The sequence below is a fragment of the Haliotis cracherodii genome, unplaced genomic scaffold (genome assembly GCF_022045235.1).
Source record: "Haliotis cracherodii isolate W230 unplaced genomic scaffold, xgHalCrac1.p SCAF_10, whole genome shotgun sequence".
Classification (NCBI taxonomy): domain Eukaryota; kingdom Metazoa; phylum Mollusca; class Gastropoda; order Lepetellida; family Haliotidae; genus Haliotis; species Haliotis cracherodii.
The window spans coordinates 35,775,120-35,795,621 of record NW_027266265.1 but is presented as its reverse complement, the minus strand read 5'-3'; the positions used below and the strand labels follow the sequence as shown (position 1 = coordinate 35,795,621).

The window sequence follows — 20,502 nt, the reverse complement described above, 5'->3', positions numbered from 1 at the left end:
ACGGGAAGCACCATGCTGTCGGGAGTGCTTGGCCGACCTCTCTGGACCTTTCCCGATCCGTAGGACTCTTATGCGAACGTTTACGACTGCGTTCAGACAATGACAGGACATTCAAGATCATTAAGGATAGTAATCCGACTTTTTCACTTTTCGTGTCGGCACTGTGTGAACCTGGCCTTAGAATTGGCCCCCAGCAACATGTGCTGGTCGTAAGAATGAATCGGGAGGTCAGGCAGTTTAACGCTGCACTCCGCAATATGCGAGCAATACGACGGTGGGCTGTAATTTAGTAACACAGACTCTATTTCAGGCTGACGACTGCGACATCTACGGCTGCAGCATCTACAGCGACCCCAACAGCCCCGAAGGCCTCAGCATGGTAAATTATTATTTTGATATGGTCATGTGGCTGTTAACCTTCTAGCGCCTCATACCCGTGGAGATTCCGGGGTAGAATAGGTCTTCAGCAACCCATACTTGCCGTAAAAGGCGACTATGCTTGTCGTAAAAGGCGACTATGCTTGTCGTAAAAGGCGACTAACGGGATCGGGTGGTCAGGCTCGCTGACTTGGTTGATACATGTCATCGATCCCAATTGCGTGGATCGATGCACATGATGTCAAACACTGGATTGTCTGACCCAGACTCGATTATTTTACAGACCGCCGTCATATAGCTGGAATATTGCTGATTGCGGCCTTAAACAACAAACAAACAAACAAATCTAGCGCCTCATAGACAGCTTGGGTTGAAAATCGAGTGCTGATCCATGGATCGGCGTAATAATGTAGCTCTTTGATAACCCTTTAGGGCATAGATTTGGCGCATTTTAGAAATCCACATAATTATTCACCAAATATGCACATTACTGTTTTCAACACCTCTGGCATCAATCAGTCGCATCCCGATCATGTTTCTCTTCATTTTATATAACAAACCACACAAGGTCAAGGTCATTCTATAATAAGACAAATGGAATACAAAGAACAACAGCAGCAGCCTCTGGTTTGGAGGGTTGGTTAACGTACACCACTCTGCTTAAAACATTAAATTAACTACCACTTGTATGTTAATTTATCACTCTATGCATCCTCATTTTCTGTTAGAAGGGGAAATAAATCATAAACAGGGTTATGTTTCATAAAAAAAGTAATATTTGATTAACAGTGAGTATGAAAGTTATATCCCATATTTACATATCTGAAAACTAATAAATATATAAAGTACCTCTTATATCCATTCATGTGATAAAGTAATTTCGTTCACGTGACTATCATACATGTATATGTCATACTATTTACACACACACACACACACACACACACACACACACACACACACACACACACACACACACATATATATGCTGATGTAAATATATAGTTGAAGTGTTTCTACCATGAGGACATGGCCATGGGTAGCCAAGTAGTGTAAGGTGTATCTCAGCTACAAGTTTGAATCCTAGATACACCCGAAAATGAGCATGGTTTGTCAGAACCCTGTCCGATTTATTGACGTTACCATGGTTACCAGGTGAACGTGAAGGCCCTGTACGATTTCCGGGGCAACCAGTGTGACCAGATGACCTTCCGCAGGGGGGCGCTCATTAGGAATGTCAAGGAGGAGGATTGTCCATGGTTAGTTAATTTAAACTGAATCCAGTCCTTATGATAATAATAATCATCATCATCCGATGGCGAATTGGTCCAGGCCATTAATAAAAATATACAGAGATATAACACAGTGGGTAATTTGCCATTTAGGACATTGATACAAACGCCAACTTTTATGGTAAAATCATCGAGTGGCGGGACATATTAATGCTTCAAGGTGAGGTGAAATGGGGTTTAACGTTGCGTTAAAGATTATTGTACTTACATAGCGACGTGCATGCATGTGTGTGTGGGTGTGTGTGGGTGCTTGTATTTGTCCAGACTTATGCCGATTTCATAGTGCTAGCCCACGGAGAAGCAATGTCGCATTTTAACATGGATACCCCACCCAGACACAGTATACTGACTCCGAGCCACCCAGTCCTTCGTTAAGCCCCTAAATGCCGAGCGCCAGGCATGGCCACATCACTTACGAACTTTAAACTTCTTTTGTATGACGCGACCGGGGATCGAACCACCGACCTTCCGCTTTCCAGACAGATGCACTACCCACTTGACCACGGAGGTTGTTTTAATGTTTCAAGAGAGATAAACGTATAATAGTGTGAGAGTCAAGCAGTGTGAGAATCAAACAAAGTAAGAGTGTATTGTGATCGTAGTGATTACCCCCATCAGGTGGAGGGGGGACCTCGGAGACATGCGACAGCTTCTGTTTCCGGCCAATTACGTGGAGGTCATTCCGGAGAAGGAAGACGATAAGACAGACCTCGAGAAGGAGAGCGGCATTATTGACCTCGCAGGCGGCATCGTTGGTAGGTACACCCACTGCAGGTAACATGAGCGTGGTTTAACGCCATTTGCAGCAATATTGCAGCTGCACAAGAGTGAGTATGTTTTACGCCGCTTTTAGCAATATTCCAGTAATATCACGGCGGGGGACACCAGAAATGAGCTTCACACATTGTACCCATGTCGGGAATCGAACCCGGGTCTGCGGCGTGACGAGCGAACGCTTTAACCAATAGGCTACCCGACCACCCCTCGATCACAAGAAGAGCTTTACACATTGTATACATATTGGGGCTCGAACTCGGACCTTCGGCGTTACGAGCGAACACTTTACCGATGAGGCTACATGTGTTGTATCATTACCCAATATGGATGTGCAGTCGAACCCCGTTGTCTCGAATCCTCGGGAACAGACAAATAGTTTAACTTGGGACCGGATGGTGAGTTCGACACAAACGGAGATTGGACACATCCGAGGTCAAACGGAGTTTGGCTGTATATTCTATGGTTAACGGATGACGAGGGCCCAGCCAATTAAACCAATGCTGATCTGGCTGCTCTGGTATAAGTTCATACTCCCACCAGCAAGGACGGTGTTCTTGCATAATCCGTATCACATATTGAAGACCAACACGAAATATTTAAAAGTATATTTAGTTGAAATCTCACGTATTGTGGTATACATTTCTGCTTATATTTCCTTGAAAGAACGCCGGATGCTTGTTTATTTTGAAAGGTCCTTAAACCAGATATTTCAGTCCTTTTTTTTGGTCTTTTTGGCTTCTATATGTCTCTTCACAACATTCCACTACTGTCATTTCCAAAGCAATGGATCAATAATTCAATGTTTGGATACAAAACGTATTTCTTTTATGCCAAACATTATGGGTGTTTTTCAGAAATATCACGGGAGGTTGAAGGCAAAAAGAATGTTCTCAATATATTCAGCAACAAGACAGCCAAGCCTTTCGTCATTGGCTTCGATCACCATCGAGAAATGACGGACTGGGGTGACGCTATAAGAAGCAATGTTGCTGCACTAGAAAACAGAGTACGTACATTATCATTATCATCATTTTATATTATGTTGATAGTTTTATTAGAAAATGAATTTGATGATGTACTACAAAATTACACCCCTGGCCAGATGTATGCCCTCTCAAAATGGGGTGGGGTGGAGGTGATGGGAGGGTGGGAAGAAGGTGATGATGGATGGGGTGGGGGTGATGAGTAGGTGGGGTGGAGGTGATGGGTGGGTGGGGAGGAGGGGATGGGAGGATAGGGATGAGATGATGGGCGGGGGGGGGGGTGAGAAGGTGATGGGTAGGTGGTGAGGAGGTGACGGGGGATGGGGGTGGTGAGGAGTTGATGATTGGTGGATGGGGAGAGGTGATGGGAGGATGAGGATGAGATGATGGGTGGGTGGTGAGAAGGTGATGGGTAGCTGGTAAGGAGGTGACGGGTGGTGGGGGTGGTGAGGAGGTGATGATTGGTGGGTGGTGAGGAGGTGATGATGGGAGGGTGGGGAGGAGGTGACGGGTGTGTGGTGATGAGGTGATGAGTGGGTGGGGAGGATGTGACGGGTGTGTGGTGAGGAGGTGATGAGTGGGTGGTGAGGAGGTGATGGGTGGGTGGTGAGGAGGTGATAATTGGTGGGCGGGGAGGAGGTGATGATTGGTGGATGGGGAGGAGGTGATGATGGGAGGGAGGGGAGGAGTCGATGGGTGGATGGTGAGAAGGTGACGGGTGGGTGGTGAGGAGGTGATGGGTGGGTGGTGAGAAGGGGATGAGTGGGTGGTGAGGAGGTGATGGGAGGGTGGCGAGGAGGTGATGGGTGGGTGGTGAGGAGGTGATGGGAGGGTGTTGAGGAGTTGATGGGTGGGTGTTGAGGAGGTGATGGGGGGGTTGTGAGGAGGTGATGGGTGGGTTGGGAGGAGGTGATGATGGAAGGGTAGGGAGGAGGTGGTGGTTGGGTGGTGAGAAGGTGATGGGTGGGTGGTGAGAAGGGGATGAGTGGGTGGTGAGGAGGTGACGGGTAAGTGGTGAGGAGGTGACGGGAGAGTTGGAGGAGGTGATGGGTGGGTGGGGAGGAGGTGATGGGAGGGTGGCGAGGAGGTGATGGGTGGGTGTTGAGGAGGTGATGGATGGGTGGGGAGGAGGTGATGGGTGGGTGTTGAGGAGGTGATGGGTGGGTTGTGAGGAGGTGATGGGTGGGTGGGGAGGAGGTGATAGGAGTGTTGGAGGAGGTAATTGGGGGCTGAGGTAATTGGGGGCTGCTGATGCTGAGGGGTGGGTTGTGAGGAGGTGATGGGTGGGTGGTGAGGAGGTGATGGGTGGGTGGTGAGGAGGTGATGGGTGGGTGGCGAGGAGGTGATGGGAGTGTTGGAGGAGGTGATGGGTGGGTGGGAAGGAGGGGAGGAGGTGATGGGTAGGTGGTGAGGAGGTGACGGGTGGTGGGGGTGGTGATGGGTGGGTGGTGAGGGGATGATGGATGGGTGGGGAGGAGGTGATGGGTGGGTGGGGAGGAGGTGATGGGAGAGTTGGAGGAGGTAATTGGGGGCTGCTGATGCTGAGGGTGATCATGAGTGACAGTAAATGTATCAATTTATTTTGAATATTAATCATCATGCTCCTTAATTGGATACAGCTTACAATAACGTATAGTTACTAAATAGTTCGAGCTGACGCCTCCAAGATTTCACACAGGGGTAACATGACGGGGGTTCCGTCAGTGTGTCTGTCTGTCGTAGGACCTGACTGAAGTTGGGATCAGGTGGTCGGGCTCTGTGACATGGATCGTTGCTCCTGCTTTTAACCACTAGTTTGTCCGGCCCAGAACAGTTACAGGCTACGAGTTAATGCTGGAATAGTGGCGTATATATTCACTCTCTCGCTCACTATGCATATTTTTTCTTTAGGATCGTAAGCGCTCTGCACAGGAGGGTATAGACAATAGAGCTGTAGAATTGTCGGACCTCGTCGTCTACTGTCGAGCTGTGGCCTTCGACACAAAGAGTAGGTTGCTCTTATTGTTGCATAATTAAGAGGCACTCAGCCCTTTTCCATCAAAAAAGATGAATTAAGTCGAACCGTCGATTATAACAAACACTATTCAAACCATTTGGGACGCTTTTACATATTTTCTACTTCAAATCTACATGTGTATTCCAATTCTAGCTATGACGTTCACAATGAAATACTATACGTAAATATGCTAGACGCCTGGCAGGTACCAGTACGAAAATAACAGAAATTGCTTCATTTCAATATTTGTCCGTGCATTCTGGAACCCATGGGGATTCTACTATACCCCTCCAAAAAAAAACCTCCCAAAAAACCCAAAAAAACAACAACAAAAAACAACATATGCTGATTGGAAGAGGCGATAGGGTATCTCACGTGGGATTTCCTCCTCAAAAACTCTTTCCTTAAGCCTGACTTTAAACCCGTGGGGGATTCTGGATATGTTCCAGCATTCCGAGGTGCATATGCATGTTTGCCGTCAGAGGCAACTTAATGAATCGGCTGGTCAGGCTCGGTAATTGCATATACTCGTATCCAAATTCCGTGGATCGATGCTCATGATGTAAATCACTGGATGGTATGGTCCAGATTATTTACAGACCGTCATATGGTTGGAATATTACCGAGTGCGACGTTGAACAACACATATACGTGTATCCTGGGTGTTAATTTCTATATAATTAAATGAGTTCTTTCTATTTTTGTAGCTATTCCTGGCAGGCATTCGGAAATGTCATCTCTGTCCGAATCAAAGATTGCACCGTTTCTCACCACAGACAGAATGACAACGATAACAAAGTATCCTTTCAAAGGCCTTACGGGAATTAATGGATTACCTGTCCCGAGTTCATCTCAAGACTTTGGCGAGGTACTACAAGCCCCGTGAAGATCTGGAGTAGAATAGGTATTCAGCAACCCATGCTTGCCGTAAAAGGCGACTATGTTTGTCGTAAGAGGCGACTAACGGGATCGGGTGGTCAGACTCGCTAACATGCTTAATGCATGTCATCATATCCCAATTGCTGGATTGTCTGGTTCAGTCTCGATTAATTACAGACCGCCGTCATATAGCTGGACGTTTGCTGCCGTAAACAACAAACAAACAAACATATACTTGGTAGTTCCCAGTTTCCTCGAGCTTATTAAAAAAATGACTCATTGATATATTCAGAGAGAAAAAAACGAAAAAAAACAACTGAGAAACTTTACTGATTGGTTGGTTGGTTTCTTGTTTAACGCCGCACTCAGCAACAATCCAGCTCTATGACGGCGGTCTGTAAATAATCGAGTCTGGACCAGATAATCCAGTCATTAATATCATGAGCATCGATCCACGCAATTAGGATCAATGCCATGCATCAACCATGTCAGCGAGCCTGACCAGCCGATCAGGTTAGTCGGCTTTCTACGACAAGCATAGTCACCTTTTACGGCAAGCATGGGTTTCTGAAGACCTATTCTACCCCGGATCTTCACGGGTCTGAAACTTCACCGAAGGCAACCTATTGTTCAGATGACGTAATGTAATCAATGTGTACGTCATGAACAATGCCGAACGCCATATCGGATGTTTAAAGCGCTGTGACGTCATTAGTTGACCAATCAGCGTTGAGCATCGCTAAAATGCGATAGCTATTACACACGATCATTTTATCGTCATGTATAATATAACAGTCTGTGTCCATATATTTCCTTAACGGTACAAGTTACAACTGTTATCAGCTCAGTAGAATCTACCCGAAAGCCTTACGAATCACGTCGGATAATTACGATCCTGTCCCGATGTGGACAAGTGGTTGCCAGATGGTTGCCCTGAACTACCAGACCCCTGACAAACCCATGCAGCTCAACCAGGGCTGGTTCCGACAAAATGGAAAGTAAGGCCATCTTTGGTTTACTCGCAAAACTGGAGATATTCATGCTACCCGAGACATCGTGAATTCTAAAACATAAAGCAATTTCTCGGACAATTCTTTAATTCAATTTATTCGGCTGTTTTAAAAATAATAATTTGTTGCAGAAAAGATTGCGAACAAAGATAATTTTCGTGAATGTTCTGAAAAATTAGTTGATAAACATACTGTGTTTTCAATGTAGAGCTAGGTTACCTGTAGATTTAACCCCGCTAAATTGAATTTGGAACCGAAAACGCCGCTTTCTCATTGGTGTTGTAGAAACGACAAGCATGGGTGACCTAGTCCGTCTTAGGTGCTACAATTCGATGTGCAGAGTTGCTTCCCTTAGACGTGTCAGAAACCTATGATCGTGGGTACGATTTTCGGTTCGCGCTGATTATGTTTTAAAGCTTCACAGGGCTAACCCCTTCTCGTTGATTTTACCAAAGTGGTCAACGTCTAAGAACTACATAGATTCTGGTTTTCCACCCACACCAAGCTGACATCCGTGATAAACATTGAAATAGTGTTCAAAGCAGCGTTTGACCAATTTCACTCACCCACTTACACACTCACTGACCGACTTCAACTCTTACACTGCAGGTGTGGATACGTGTTGAAGCCCCCGTGCATGAGGGAGGCTTACTTCAACCCCTTTGATTTGAGGACCCTGTCCACAGTCCCGAAACTCAGCCTGACTATAACAGTAAGTGGGGTCTACCAACATCATTAAATCAAGGTGAAGCGCAACTCTCGATTCGACATTTCAGTTGGTGCATAATTAGGGCTCCAAGCCGAAAGGCTGTAGAGCCCTATTGTAATCGTTCGATTTATTATTATTATTATTATTATTATTATTATTTATTATTATTATTATTATTATTATTATTATTATTTATTATTCCGCCGATTTTTGTACCTGCCCTAGCAAAATAACCACTAACTCGATTTTGTTCAAATGTTGTGTGTGTTTGTAGACCGTTGGGTACTAGTGCCCGCCAAAATCCCAAGGCCGTAGGCCCAAAGGCCAAGGGTAGATAACTGAAAAACAAGTATTTTTTGACGATATATTTTGCCCTGTTGCTCCACAACCGTTTGCCCGTTTACTTTCAAACCTTGCATGTATCTACTGCTTCAGTTGCTTGATAAGTTTTGTTCTTTGACTTTGGTCATTGGTCACGTGGTTTGGCAGCCATATTGGATTCAAGGTTTTCCAAGGGTTTTTTGGGCACCTGTCTTCAAATACTATCTCCTCTGAATCCACTGCATGAAATGATTTCAAACTTTCTGTGAATTGTCTCCATACAGAACACAACAAATAAGCATAGCCGTTTTTCGATATCTTTTTTAGTTGCGGCCATATTGGATTTTGATTTTGATAAATCTTTTCACCCAAGTACAAATACTGAAGGAAGCGCCTCATAAATCTACTATAAACCCCCATTCACTGGCTTTGCAGATACCCTAGCGTTCTCCACAGCCTTGTTCAATATTATGTGTACTACCCTTGACGACCAAAATTAGAATTGGCCTTTTTCAACCGATGCTTGTCTCAAGAGGCCACTATGCTTGTCACAGGAGGCGACTAATCGGATCGGGTGGTCAGATTCGCTGACTTGATTCTTCATTTCTCAATTGCCAATTGCTACGGTACCTTATTTTTGACAGCGTTGTTGAAAGCAAACCATTTGCAAACCATTTGCGGATAAGAATATGGAGGTCGGCATTTAGTCCACTCTGGGAAACTGTGGCACACGCCAATTTGGTAGCGTGTCCTGCAAACGGTGACTATCTTTAGACGGAGTTGGTACAAGCAAACCATGTACGGATTCGAACATGGTCGAAGTCATACACGGGTTAAGAATACATTGGGACACATGTCATGATGTCTCACAAGCGGTTTATTACATTTAACGGCGTTGGTACAACCAAACCATTTGGGGATTCGAACATGGTTGGAATCAAACGTGGGTTAAGAACACACTGGGACACGTGTGGTGATGTCTCACAAGCGGTTCATTACATTTGATGGCGTTGGTACAAGAAAACCATGTGCGGATTCGAACGTGGTCGAAGTCATACATGGGTTAAGAACACACTGGGACACGTGTGGTGATGTCTCACAAGCGGTTCATTACATTTGATGGCGTTGGTACAAGCAAACCATTTGAGGATTCGAACATGGTCGAAGTTGGAAATTGGTTTAAACATCATCTTGTCCGATTACTTTCAAACCTTGCATGTATCTACTGCTTCAGTTGCTTGATATTTTTTGTTCTTTGACTTTGGTCATTGGCCACGTGACTTGTCAGCCATATTGGATTCAAGGTTTTCACAGGGATTTTGGGGTATGTGTCTTCAAATCCTATCTCCTCTGAATCCACTGCATGAAATGCTTCCAAACCTTCTGCGAATTGTCTACACACACGACACAACAAACTCTGTAAGCCGTCTTTGGATATATTTTTAAGGTTGCGGCAATTTTGGATTTTGATTTTGATCATTTTTTTCTCTGAAATTTACTTTAAAGATCATATCTTGTAGGGTTGTTGACAGAAACTATTGCAAGTTTCCATGAAGTTAGTGTGCCATATGCATCTCAGCTTTTGTTCTTGGTTGTATGTTAAAAGTAACACCGCTTGGTGGTAATATTTGATTAATATTTGGGACTACTCTTGAACACGCCAATTTAGTAGCGGCGATGTCCTGCAAACGGTAACTATCTTTTGACGGAGTTGGTACAAGCGAGTGGTCAGACTCGCTGACTTGATTCTTCATTTCTCAATTGCCAATTGCTACGGTTCCTTATTTTTGACAGCGTTGTTAAAAGCAAACCATTCGCAAACCATTTGCGGATTAGAATATGGAGGTCGGCATTTAGTCCACACTGGGAAACTGTGGCACACGCCAATTTGGTAGCGTGTCCTGCAAACGGTGACTATCTTTTGACGGAGTTGGTACAAGCAAACCATGTACGGATTCGAACATGGTCGAAGTCAAACATGGGTAAAGAATACACTGGGACACATCTCATGATGTCGCACAAGCGGTTTATTACATTTAACGGCGTTGGTACAACCAAACCATTTGGGGATTCGAACATGGTCGGAGTCAAACATGGGTTAAGAACACACAGGGACACGTGTGGCGATGTCTCACAAGCAATTCATTACATTTGATTGCGTTGGTACAAGAAAACCATATGCGGATTCGAACGTGGTCGAAGTCATACATGGGTTAAGAACACACTGGGACACGTGTGGTGATGTCTCACAAGCGGTTCATTACATTTAATGGCGTTGGTACAAGCAAACCATTTGAGGATTCGAACATGGTCGACGTTGGAAATTGGTTTAAACATCATGGGACACCAAGGCACATGTCAATTTAGTAGAGGTGATGTCTCACAAGAGGTTCCTTACATTTGACGGCGTTGGTACAGGTAAACCCTTTCAGGATTCGAATATGAACGAGGTCGGAAACAAGTTTAGCACTTAATCTCAGCAGTGCGACAGGAACCCGGGGCCCGGACGAACGCAGAACGCTAATCCGTTTGACTGGAGCCCAACTGACAAAGAAGTTACAGCCTGTAAAAGAGTCACCAAGCCGAAAGGCTGAAGAGCCCCAGTGTTATCGTTTGATTTAATATTATACTACTCAAAAGAAGTTACAGAACGCCCAGTTCTTTCATATTACTACAGTTAATCTCACATGCCGAGACAGATTAACTATAGTAATATGAAAGAATCGGGTGTTCTTTAACTTCTTTTGAGTAGTATATTATTATTCCGCCGATTTTTGTAGCAGAGCTAGCAAAATAACCACTGGCTCGATTTTGTTCAAATTGTGTATGAGTATGTAGACCGTTGAGTACTAGTGCCCGCCAAAATCCCAAGGCCGTAGGCCCAAAGGCCAAGGGCAGATAACTGAAAACAAGCATTTTTTAAAGATATATTTTGCCCTGTTGCTCCATAACCGCTTGTCCGGTTACTTTCAAACCTTGCATGTATCTACTGCTTCAGTTGCTTGATAATTTTTGTTCTTTTACTTTGGTCATTGGTCACGTGGCTTGTCAGCCATATTGGATTCAAGGTTTTCACAGGGATTTTGGGGTACGTGTCTTCAAATCCTATTTCCTCTGAATCCACTGCATGAAATGCTTCCAAACCTTCTGCGAATTGTCTACACACACGACACAACAAACTCTGTAAGCCGTTTTTGGATATTTTTTAGGTTGCGGCAATTTTGGATTTTGAATTTGATCATTTTTTTCTCTGAAATTTTACTTTAAAGATCATATCTTGTAAGGTTGTTGACAGAAACTATTGCAAGTGTCCATGAAGTTAGTGTGCCATATGCATCTCATCTTTTGTTCTTGGTTGCATATTAAAAGTAACACCGCTTGGTGGTAATATTTGATTAATATTTGGGACTACTCTTGAACACGCCAGTTTAGTAGCGGCGATGTCCTGCAAATTGTAACTATCTTTTGACGGAGTTGGTACAAGCAAACCCTTTGAAAATTAGAACGTAGTCAGAAAATAATTACGAACACCATGCGTCACTCATCAGCACGCAAATTTCTTAGCGACAATGTCCCGCAAGCGTTGCCTACATTTGATGGCGTTGGTACAACCAAACCATTTGGGTCAAGGTCAAGTTGGAAATGGATTTAGAACATCCTGGGACACCCTAACACATGCCAATTTCGTAGTGGTGACGGAGGTGGTACACGCAAACCCTTTCGAACATGAACGAGGTCTGAAATAGGTTTAAAACATCCCGGTACATTCTGGGACACGCCAATTTCGAGCGTTGCCTAAGTTTTGACGGCGTTGTTACAAACAAACCCTTTGAACATTCGAACAGAGACGAGTTCGGACATGGGTTTAGAACACTCCCCGACACTATGGGATACGCTGATTTAATAAAGGTTATATGCCGCAAGCGTTACCTTACTTTTGCGTTAGTACAAACAAATCATTTGTGGATTTGTACATGGTTGGGGTCTGAAATTGGCTTAAAACACTCTGGGACACTCCGGCACAAATCAGTTTGGAATAGGCGATATGCTGCTAGCTTTTGACGGTGATGCTACAAGCAAACCCTTTGAGGATTCGAACATGGTCGCGGTCTGAAATGGGTTTAGAACATGCTGTCACTTCCCAGCACATGCAATGTCGTAGTGGCAATATCTCGAAAGCTTTTGACGGCGTTAGTACAAGCAAACCATTTGTGGATTCAAACATAGTCAAGATCATTAATGGGTTTGGAACACTCTGGTACACGTCATTCGTATTGGTGATACGCTGCAAGCAGAGCATTACTTTAGAAAGCAATGGTACAAGGAAACCATTTTTTTTATTCGAACATGGTTGAGGTCGGAAATGGGTTCAGAGCACCCTGGAACATTCCGACACACGCCAATGTTGCAGAGCCTAACCTATGACGTTGTTGGCTAACCGTTTGAGGATTCGAACATTTGTGTAGCGTACAATTGTGGGCACACCCGTTTGTGAGAGAGGACGCTTGTGTGTACATTTAAGCGCGTGGACATACGTATGTACGGTGTATCAGTGTGTAGGTCTGTTTGTGCATGCTTTTGTGGGCTCCTACCTGCTTACGTCTCTGTTTGTGTAAGTGCGTGCATTTTGTGTGTGCTTGTTTCTTTGCGTGTCCGAGTCTATTACGTGCATAAGTTTGTGCATGTGTGAGAAACTTTGCGTTTGCCCGTGCGTTTATTGGCGATTCCGTGCATACGTTAGTACGTGCGAACGTGGCTGATACAAAGGAGCGATATCCTGATGAGGAAGGGACTCTTTCTTGGGAGTACTACTCAGATATAACAATTTGTTTCAAACATGCTATTTAACCTTTTGTTCATCACCCGCTCATCCAATAACTGTCAAACTTTTATTTTTACAATCATGAGATGCCGGTCACCTTTTATTCTTTGACGTCATAGGTGATCTAGTGTGGCAGCCACTTTTTATTAAACATTATAAGTGTCACATGATTGAGGGTCCGTTTTCCAGAATGTTCTCCGATGAACGTACATATTGAAATGTATTCTAATGTTCTATATAGTTTCAATGTATCCCACACCAAACCTATTATTTGAATAATGAACGAATAATGAAAATGTCTTTTGGTGGACAACAAATAGGATTTCGCTTCTGATTGATTATTCAAAGAAATAACACCAGGCTGAATGATACATATCTTTTTAATATTTCAAGTAACATGATACATAACTGAAAATGGAACATTGTTATTGAAAACATTTAGCCACTGTGTAACTTTGTTGTGCTTAACATAAAAAAAGTTATTTAAAAAAAGCTATCATTTTAGGGGATGGACTGAAATAGCCCCATACCCCTTACAGTCTACAAATTTAGCCAAGGAGAGCAAATGCGCTCTGTTCTGATCGTAAAATGTTCCACAAGATTGATCAGTTGATGCAAGTAGCATGTTTTGGTGTACAACCCACTCTTAAGAACAGGAAAGTATGGGTTGATAAAGGTTTAAGGTTTAAGTTTCTGCACAAAAATTGCTCTTGAAAAATAAGATGATGAAATACTCAATGGTATTTCTGTGCGCTATATACCCTCTTAGGAAGAAATTAGGGAACACTGAAACTACGAAAACTTCGCTTTTACATAAAATTGTGAAAGGGGTCGATTTCTGATTATAAGAATTGATCATGGGTCAGCTCATAACATGAATGAAGAACTGGAGCTTGAAATGATGAACTCTGATGGATTTGGAAGGATGTCTCTGAAATCACAACTGTTATACTAGTGCTGGACTAGTTACTGACAACACTTTATGATGTGGCATGTTGACTTTGGAGTACAATTTCAAACATTGGTCCAATCAAATTGGAGACAAATTCAATTGTTCACAGTCAGGAATCCCTTTTAAGGTTGAGTGAGCACACAATACAAGCGTTGTCATATATCTGGCACCTGTCATCAGTGAAGGTAAAGGTCACGACATTCTGTTACTCTCACACAAGTCAACAGTTCTTGTTCAGTTTCCATATGTACCATCTGATGTCCTCTGGTTGCATCAGAAAGATAACAGTTTTCGTTGATAGAAGATGTACTTGGTAATAGATGACAATTTAAGGTACTGGTCGTCCTCAGGTGATTCATCATCTGTTAAACTCTCGTTGAGTCAGCAGGTAACTTCGTGCATCTTCTTTATTTACTAGTAAAATGATGTCTCTTCAACTGTCATATACTGTATTTGAGAAATGTTTTCAAATACAAGGTAACCCATTCAGTTTTCAGTCAAGACACTTGTCATCACAACATATTTTGTTTACAGTTCATTGGACATGTTGAAGCAGAACCAATCAGTTCCAATTCAGATCGACCCGGTAACAATGTGGAGAAATCAGTGATGTTTTCTTCATAACCACCTGTTCATTCAATAATACAACAGGAGATTGTTGCCGAGATAAAAGACTTCTACTGAACTCTTTTTAAATATTAGCATGATAAGTATTCCCTAATTTCTTTCGAGCATCACACAGCAAGAACACATGGCTAAGAGGAGCATTACACAATCATAACAAGCGTATGCCCTGGAAACATAAAAAAATGTATAAAATTCCTAAATAGCAAAAGGCACCAATTCAATATGTGTCTGGTAAACATGTAAAGTTTTGTTAGAACGAATTGAATGGGTTTTGAGTTATGCTCCGGAAACGAACTCTACCCTGTAGAACCATAGTCCATCTTGTTTCCATGGCACCAGTTCAGTATGTGACTGGTAAACATGCAAAGTTTTGTAAGAAAGTACTTAACAAGTTTTGAGTTATGCTCCAGTAATGAAGTCCAACTTGTTACCATAGAAACGTAAAAAATAAAAAAAATAAAAAAATCCTAAATAGCAAAAGGCACCAGTTTAGTATGTGGCTGGTAAACATTGCAAAGTTTTGTTAGAAAGCATTGAATGGATTTTGAGTTATACTCCGGAAACAAACTCTACCCTATAGAACCGAAGTCCTACTTGTTGCCATGGAAACAAAAACAATTTTTTTTCTAAATTTCTTAAATAGCAAAAGGCACCAGTTCAGTATGTGACTGGTAGACATGCAAAGTTTTGTAAGAAACTATTAAACAGTTTTTGAGTTACGCTCCGGAAATGAACACCACCCTCATAGAATGAAGTCCTAAATGTAAAAAATAAAAATTTCTAAAATTCCTAAATAGTAAATGCACCAGTTCAGCATGAGTCTGATAGACATGCAAAGTTTCATAGATAAATATTAAAGGGTTTCTGAGTCATACACACGCACGGACGGACGGAATCCATTACAATATCCCTCGCCAACTTTGTTGATATGGGGCATAATTATAATCGTCAAGTCGTACACTGAAATAGACACATGTAAAAATGTCAATCTTTCATGAAACGGGAAAACAGTACATCAATAGGCATAACCAGCTCACCTAATTGACATCAGATTATTCATAAATCAGTTGTTTTGTACACATTTACAATCTACAGGGGGCCCTTCCAGCTCAATGCCACACCCTTACTCCCTACACGCCTGGCTTTGATTATCATTATTACGTGACAAATTGTTTTCATCATTTGTACAGTTTGATTCATAGTTTGATTTCAATAGCTTCATGGTAACCATAATAAGTTGGAAGAATATGCACAGATACATTCTCAAGTCCTCGGACATATACATGGTCAATAAGCGTTCCACTTTCAGTGGTAGATTCTGAAACGATTTGTGTGAAACCATTCGATTCCATCAAAGTCTGTATGGAAGATGATGAAAAGACATTCTCATTGAAATCACCCATGATAATCGATCGAGCAGAATGTTTTTCAAGTTCCTGAACAAGTTGCAATAAATGCTTTCTGAAAATATCAGCTTTGAATGAGGTCGGCCTGTAGACGATAACAACATGAGCTTGCAGTTCCATGACATAAAATGACAGATACTCCAAATTGGATACTGGAAACTGAGGAAATTCACAGGCTTTGTCTTCACTACAATAAACTCCAACGCCACCATGACTTTGATTCTTTAATTCCATCAGTATTGGTTCAGACGATTCATAGGACTGTGCTCTGGGTTTATGATGCAATGTAAATCCATCAAGTTTTGGTTCATCAAGTGGATGTGTATCAGATAACCATGTTTCTGTCAAGCAAATGAAATCGGCCTCTAAAAACCTACGGTCATTCTGCAAATCTTGAATATGTGATTGAAGGCCCTCAATGTTTTGCATAATGAATGTACATGTAGCATGACCATCATGTAGTTTCTGATTTGCATTCATAAACTTTGGCATACTAGACACTGCTGCCTCGACTTTTTCACTGCTGTATATGACCGACTCTTTGAAATTATCAATGATAAGACCTCCAAGAGAGGATACTCGACTTAATGCCACATAAGCTTGTCCTGCTGCAAAGATCTTGCCCAATGAAACGACAGCTTTGTTCACTGTTATCCCTTGTACTTTGTGTATGGTGCAAGCCCAGGCTAGTTTGAGTGGAAATTGTCGTCTAATGCCTCCATTGTTTGAAACAGTTTCTTCAAGTGGTGCGATGGGAGTACTGTTTGTTTGTAATGCAGATGCAGTCTCTTTCAGGTTTCGTAGTTTGTGACCAACTTTATCATTGTCAAACACAACATATATTCTCGAAGGAAACGCTTCACCATCAGTCAAAGATATGTGGCTAATAGTTCCAAAGACTCCATTCACAAGGCCATCTGATGTATCAATATTTTTTGTGATCATCACACGAGCACCAATTGCTACAAATAGACTTTTTTGTAAGACTGAGTTATAAACTTTCACATGAGGGTTTTCTCTCTTTTCAAGTTTTCCTGTTTTTAGGTTTCTTGAGAAATCTTGTGCTTGAATGGAAATTGGATCTGTGCATTTAGAATGAAGGGCAGTGACATTGAATTCATCAACCTGAGCGTTTGTCGCAAAAATGTGAATGCAATCGGCATCGTCTTCACCAGTTTCTTGTCGCTTCAGCATATTGATATCACTTGTTACAAGAGGCTGTGATCTTTTTCGTGTTCGTAACCGATTCAGAAGTTGTGCAAATGCAGGGTCTTTTTGTCTCATGATCGTGGTCAATTCAGTGACAGAGAAATTGTCATTCCACAGGTCATATCCATTTGTGCCAACATATAAAGGTGTACCCTTAACGGGTGGTAACTGATAAAAGTCTCCAACAGCAATTACAGATACATTTCCAAATGGTGAATAATCAGAAGTTTGTTTGATCTGTCTCAGTCTACCATGAATGTATGATAACAGCTTGTGATCAACCATTGATATTTCATCGATGATAAGTATGTGAATACTTTGCAACTTTGATCGAAGGCTATTGACCTTTTCCTCACCAAGTGGCTGGTATGGCAGTTTTGCATCAATTCCAATTGAGAGTGCACTGTGTATTGTGGATGCATTAATGTTAAATGCTGCAACACCAGTTGGAGCTACCAAAAGTACAGAGATATCATCTGGATTGCTTTGGATGGGGGCTAGAAGTCGTGTAGATTCATAGCAAATTGCCTTGATCAAATGGCTTTTTCCAGTACCAGCTCCACCAGTCAGAAATAGCTTAAATGCATCAGGATTTTTGCCATTCTTTTTATCCAAACACCATTGTCTTATTTTGTAGAAAACATCAGCTTGTTCCTCATTCATTGATCTCAGAATAGTTTCTGCTTCTTGTCTTGACACTGTACTCTGAAGTAACTCTGTTTTAGATAGTGTTTTATCAGTCTGGAGCAAATCAGGCATGTTTCTAACAGATTCTGTTTCCTCATCGGACATACATGTATGTGCATCTTCACATTCTAGTCTTTCAGATTCAGTCTCTGGACAAATTTGAGCCCAAGCATCTTCCAATTGACCAGATTGTTCAAACAATTCCTTTGCGTCATCAATGACTTCGGCATCCTGCTCAAACATGGCTTTGTTTCTGTCAACAATGTCTTTCACAGTTTCTACAGGACAGTTTGCAATCTGGACAGCACCAGTTTGATAAAATTCTTCATATGAATTGAAGGCGGCTGGTTTTAACTGAGTATCAAATGTATATGGCAAGAATAGCTGCAGCATACTGTGATAGTATTTCTCAGGATCCTTTGTACGAGAAAATCTGGCATATCTGATAATTGCTGCATCAGTTCGAGTACGTTTTTTCACATGACCAAGGCCATTTTGCAATGTTACAAGTGGACTATGCCGTTTTTCATCAGACACCCTTGTTACTTCAGATTTTGACACCACTCTGTATTCTGAGCAAAAAGTAGCAAGACACATGCTATTGAACTCATCACCTTTGGGTCTGCTCTTGTATCGATCAACAATGCTTGTCATCCACATTTCATCTTCATCTAGTTCACCACTCTGTTGTTTGTTTTTCAAAGTTTCAAGAGGCAAACTCATTCTGACAGGGTCTACGGTTGGTATGAATTGTACTTTACGTGACCCTTCCTTCAATCTCAAATTGCAAACTCGAAACACAGCTTCCTGAGCACTCACTTCTCGATTGTGTAAGTATACAGCACCAATTTTCTTCAGAGCAGATTTTGCATCAGTATTATCCTTATTTGCTTCCTTTTGTGCTTGATTCAACAGTAATCCCATTTCTCTTTCTGCCTTTGAGATATACGAAATAATGTACACAACACAAGAGTAGGCATCAACTACATACTGAATGTCCATGTTTGCGTTCCAGCATCTCAGGAGATCTGCATTGTACTGATTCACCCATACATCATTTGGCTTGCGTTTCAACACAACATTTGTTTTTGTGGATAGAATTGCACATGCTATTTCAAACATATCTTGTGAAATACCGACAGCAGTAAATAATGCATCGACTGACTCAAATGTTTGCTCATCATTTGTTAGTGCTTGCCAAATCAGTTTCAAAATTGCTTTTGCATCAATGTTGGTCATCAGTTTGACAGATTCACATGTTTGTTCCAAGGTGTTTGGCTCATCTTTATTTTTTCCATTGATATCTTGACCACTTGGTCGTGAAATGAAAGTTTCACTGCTTGGTGGACGAGGGAAATTGAACCTGCATGTTGTGCCATTTTTCTTACATGACTTTGAATGTCTTGCGCTATGTTTCTGCACACTGTTGACAATATTGTACATTTCTTCATCAATCTCAACTGAAGGCATTTCACATGTGACGTATTTGTCAATGAAGGATTTTACTGCTTCATCAGTGTCTTTATCAATCTTTGGCGCATTCTCAACCCAGAAAAGGCAATGAGTGTGTGGGGAACCACGGTGCTGGAATTCTACACGATAGAAGTAATCTTTTATCTTTCCAATTGGTTCTGCAGGAGACATGATAACCTCTTTCAAGAAGCAATGAAATCTTTGGTCAAACATTCGTGCTGCTGTCACAGGGTTCTTTCTCAGTACAAAACATTTTTCTGACCAGTCAAGTTCATAGGCTTTGCGTTTATCTCCCTCTGCTCTAAGTATTGTTTCGATCATTTCGGGCCACCTCATATCAGCCGATGAGAATGAACAGAACCAAGTTGGCACACCCAGTTGCCTCAACATTGCAAATAAATCTTTTTGAGCAGATTGCCAAAATGGTGGAGTTCCTCTTATGGGTTTCAAGAATCTGTATCCTTCATCAGATTTTAATATTCCCCTTAGGGAATCAGAATCTGTAAGATTTTCAGCGGTAACATTTCTACAATATGACTGTGATCCCTTTCGCATTGCAATGGAAACATTTGACAAAACTTGTTGAATTTCTGAAAGATACTGAGCATAAAATATGTAGTCAGTGTTTTGAGCAAATCGACGATCAGCATTCATTAGGCGTGTGTGCAGGTAGCGTGCAAGTGTTATTCTCTCTTCACGATCATCATGGAAGGTAGATGACCCTGAAGGGAACAATACTGGAAATGATCTCGCTTCATTGGTTTCGTCTGTCAATACTCGGACAGGATTATTTTCCTCAGCAGGTGCAACACAGGTTATCCTTTCAAAGTGTTGATCAAGAACTTCTTGTCCAATATCAAGAGGTTGTAGACAGGTATTCAAAAGTAAGCCATGCTCTTTTTCAGTAATTTGTGTGTTTGAGCTATCCTTGTCAAGGTCAGGTAATGTGTCAGTGTCAGTATCAGAGTAATTAGTTTCATC

The 20,502-nt window shown here is 42.1% G+C and overlaps 1 protein-coding gene across 3 annotated transcripts in view; it reads left to right on the top strand.

The window, feature by feature from the left end:
• Positions 1-20,502, top strand: part of LOC139454343 (1-phosphatidylinositol 4,5-bisphosphate phosphodiesterase gamma-1-like) — a 102,019-nt gene that overhangs the window by 50,256 nt on the left and 31,261 nt on the right. For 2 of the 3 annotated variants that reach the window (XM_071235976.1, XM_071235974.1), the window contains exons 22-29: positions 299-379; positions 1,534-1,637; positions 2,289-2,425; positions 3,302-3,453; positions 5,321-5,417; positions 6,134-6,224; positions 7,133-7,303; positions 7,925-8,027. In XM_071235976.1, coding sequence (XP_071092077.1) covers positions 299-379; positions 1,534-1,637; positions 2,289-2,425; positions 3,302-3,453; positions 5,321-5,417; positions 6,134-6,224; positions 7,133-7,303; positions 7,925-8,027 — 936 coding nt within the window. The remainder of the gene's footprint in view (positions 1-298; positions 380-1,533; positions 1,638-2,288; positions 2,426-3,301; positions 3,454-5,320; positions 5,418-6,133; positions 6,225-7,132; positions 7,304-7,924; positions 8,028-20,502) is intronic. The other variant, XM_071235975.1, reaches the window with a different exon arrangement.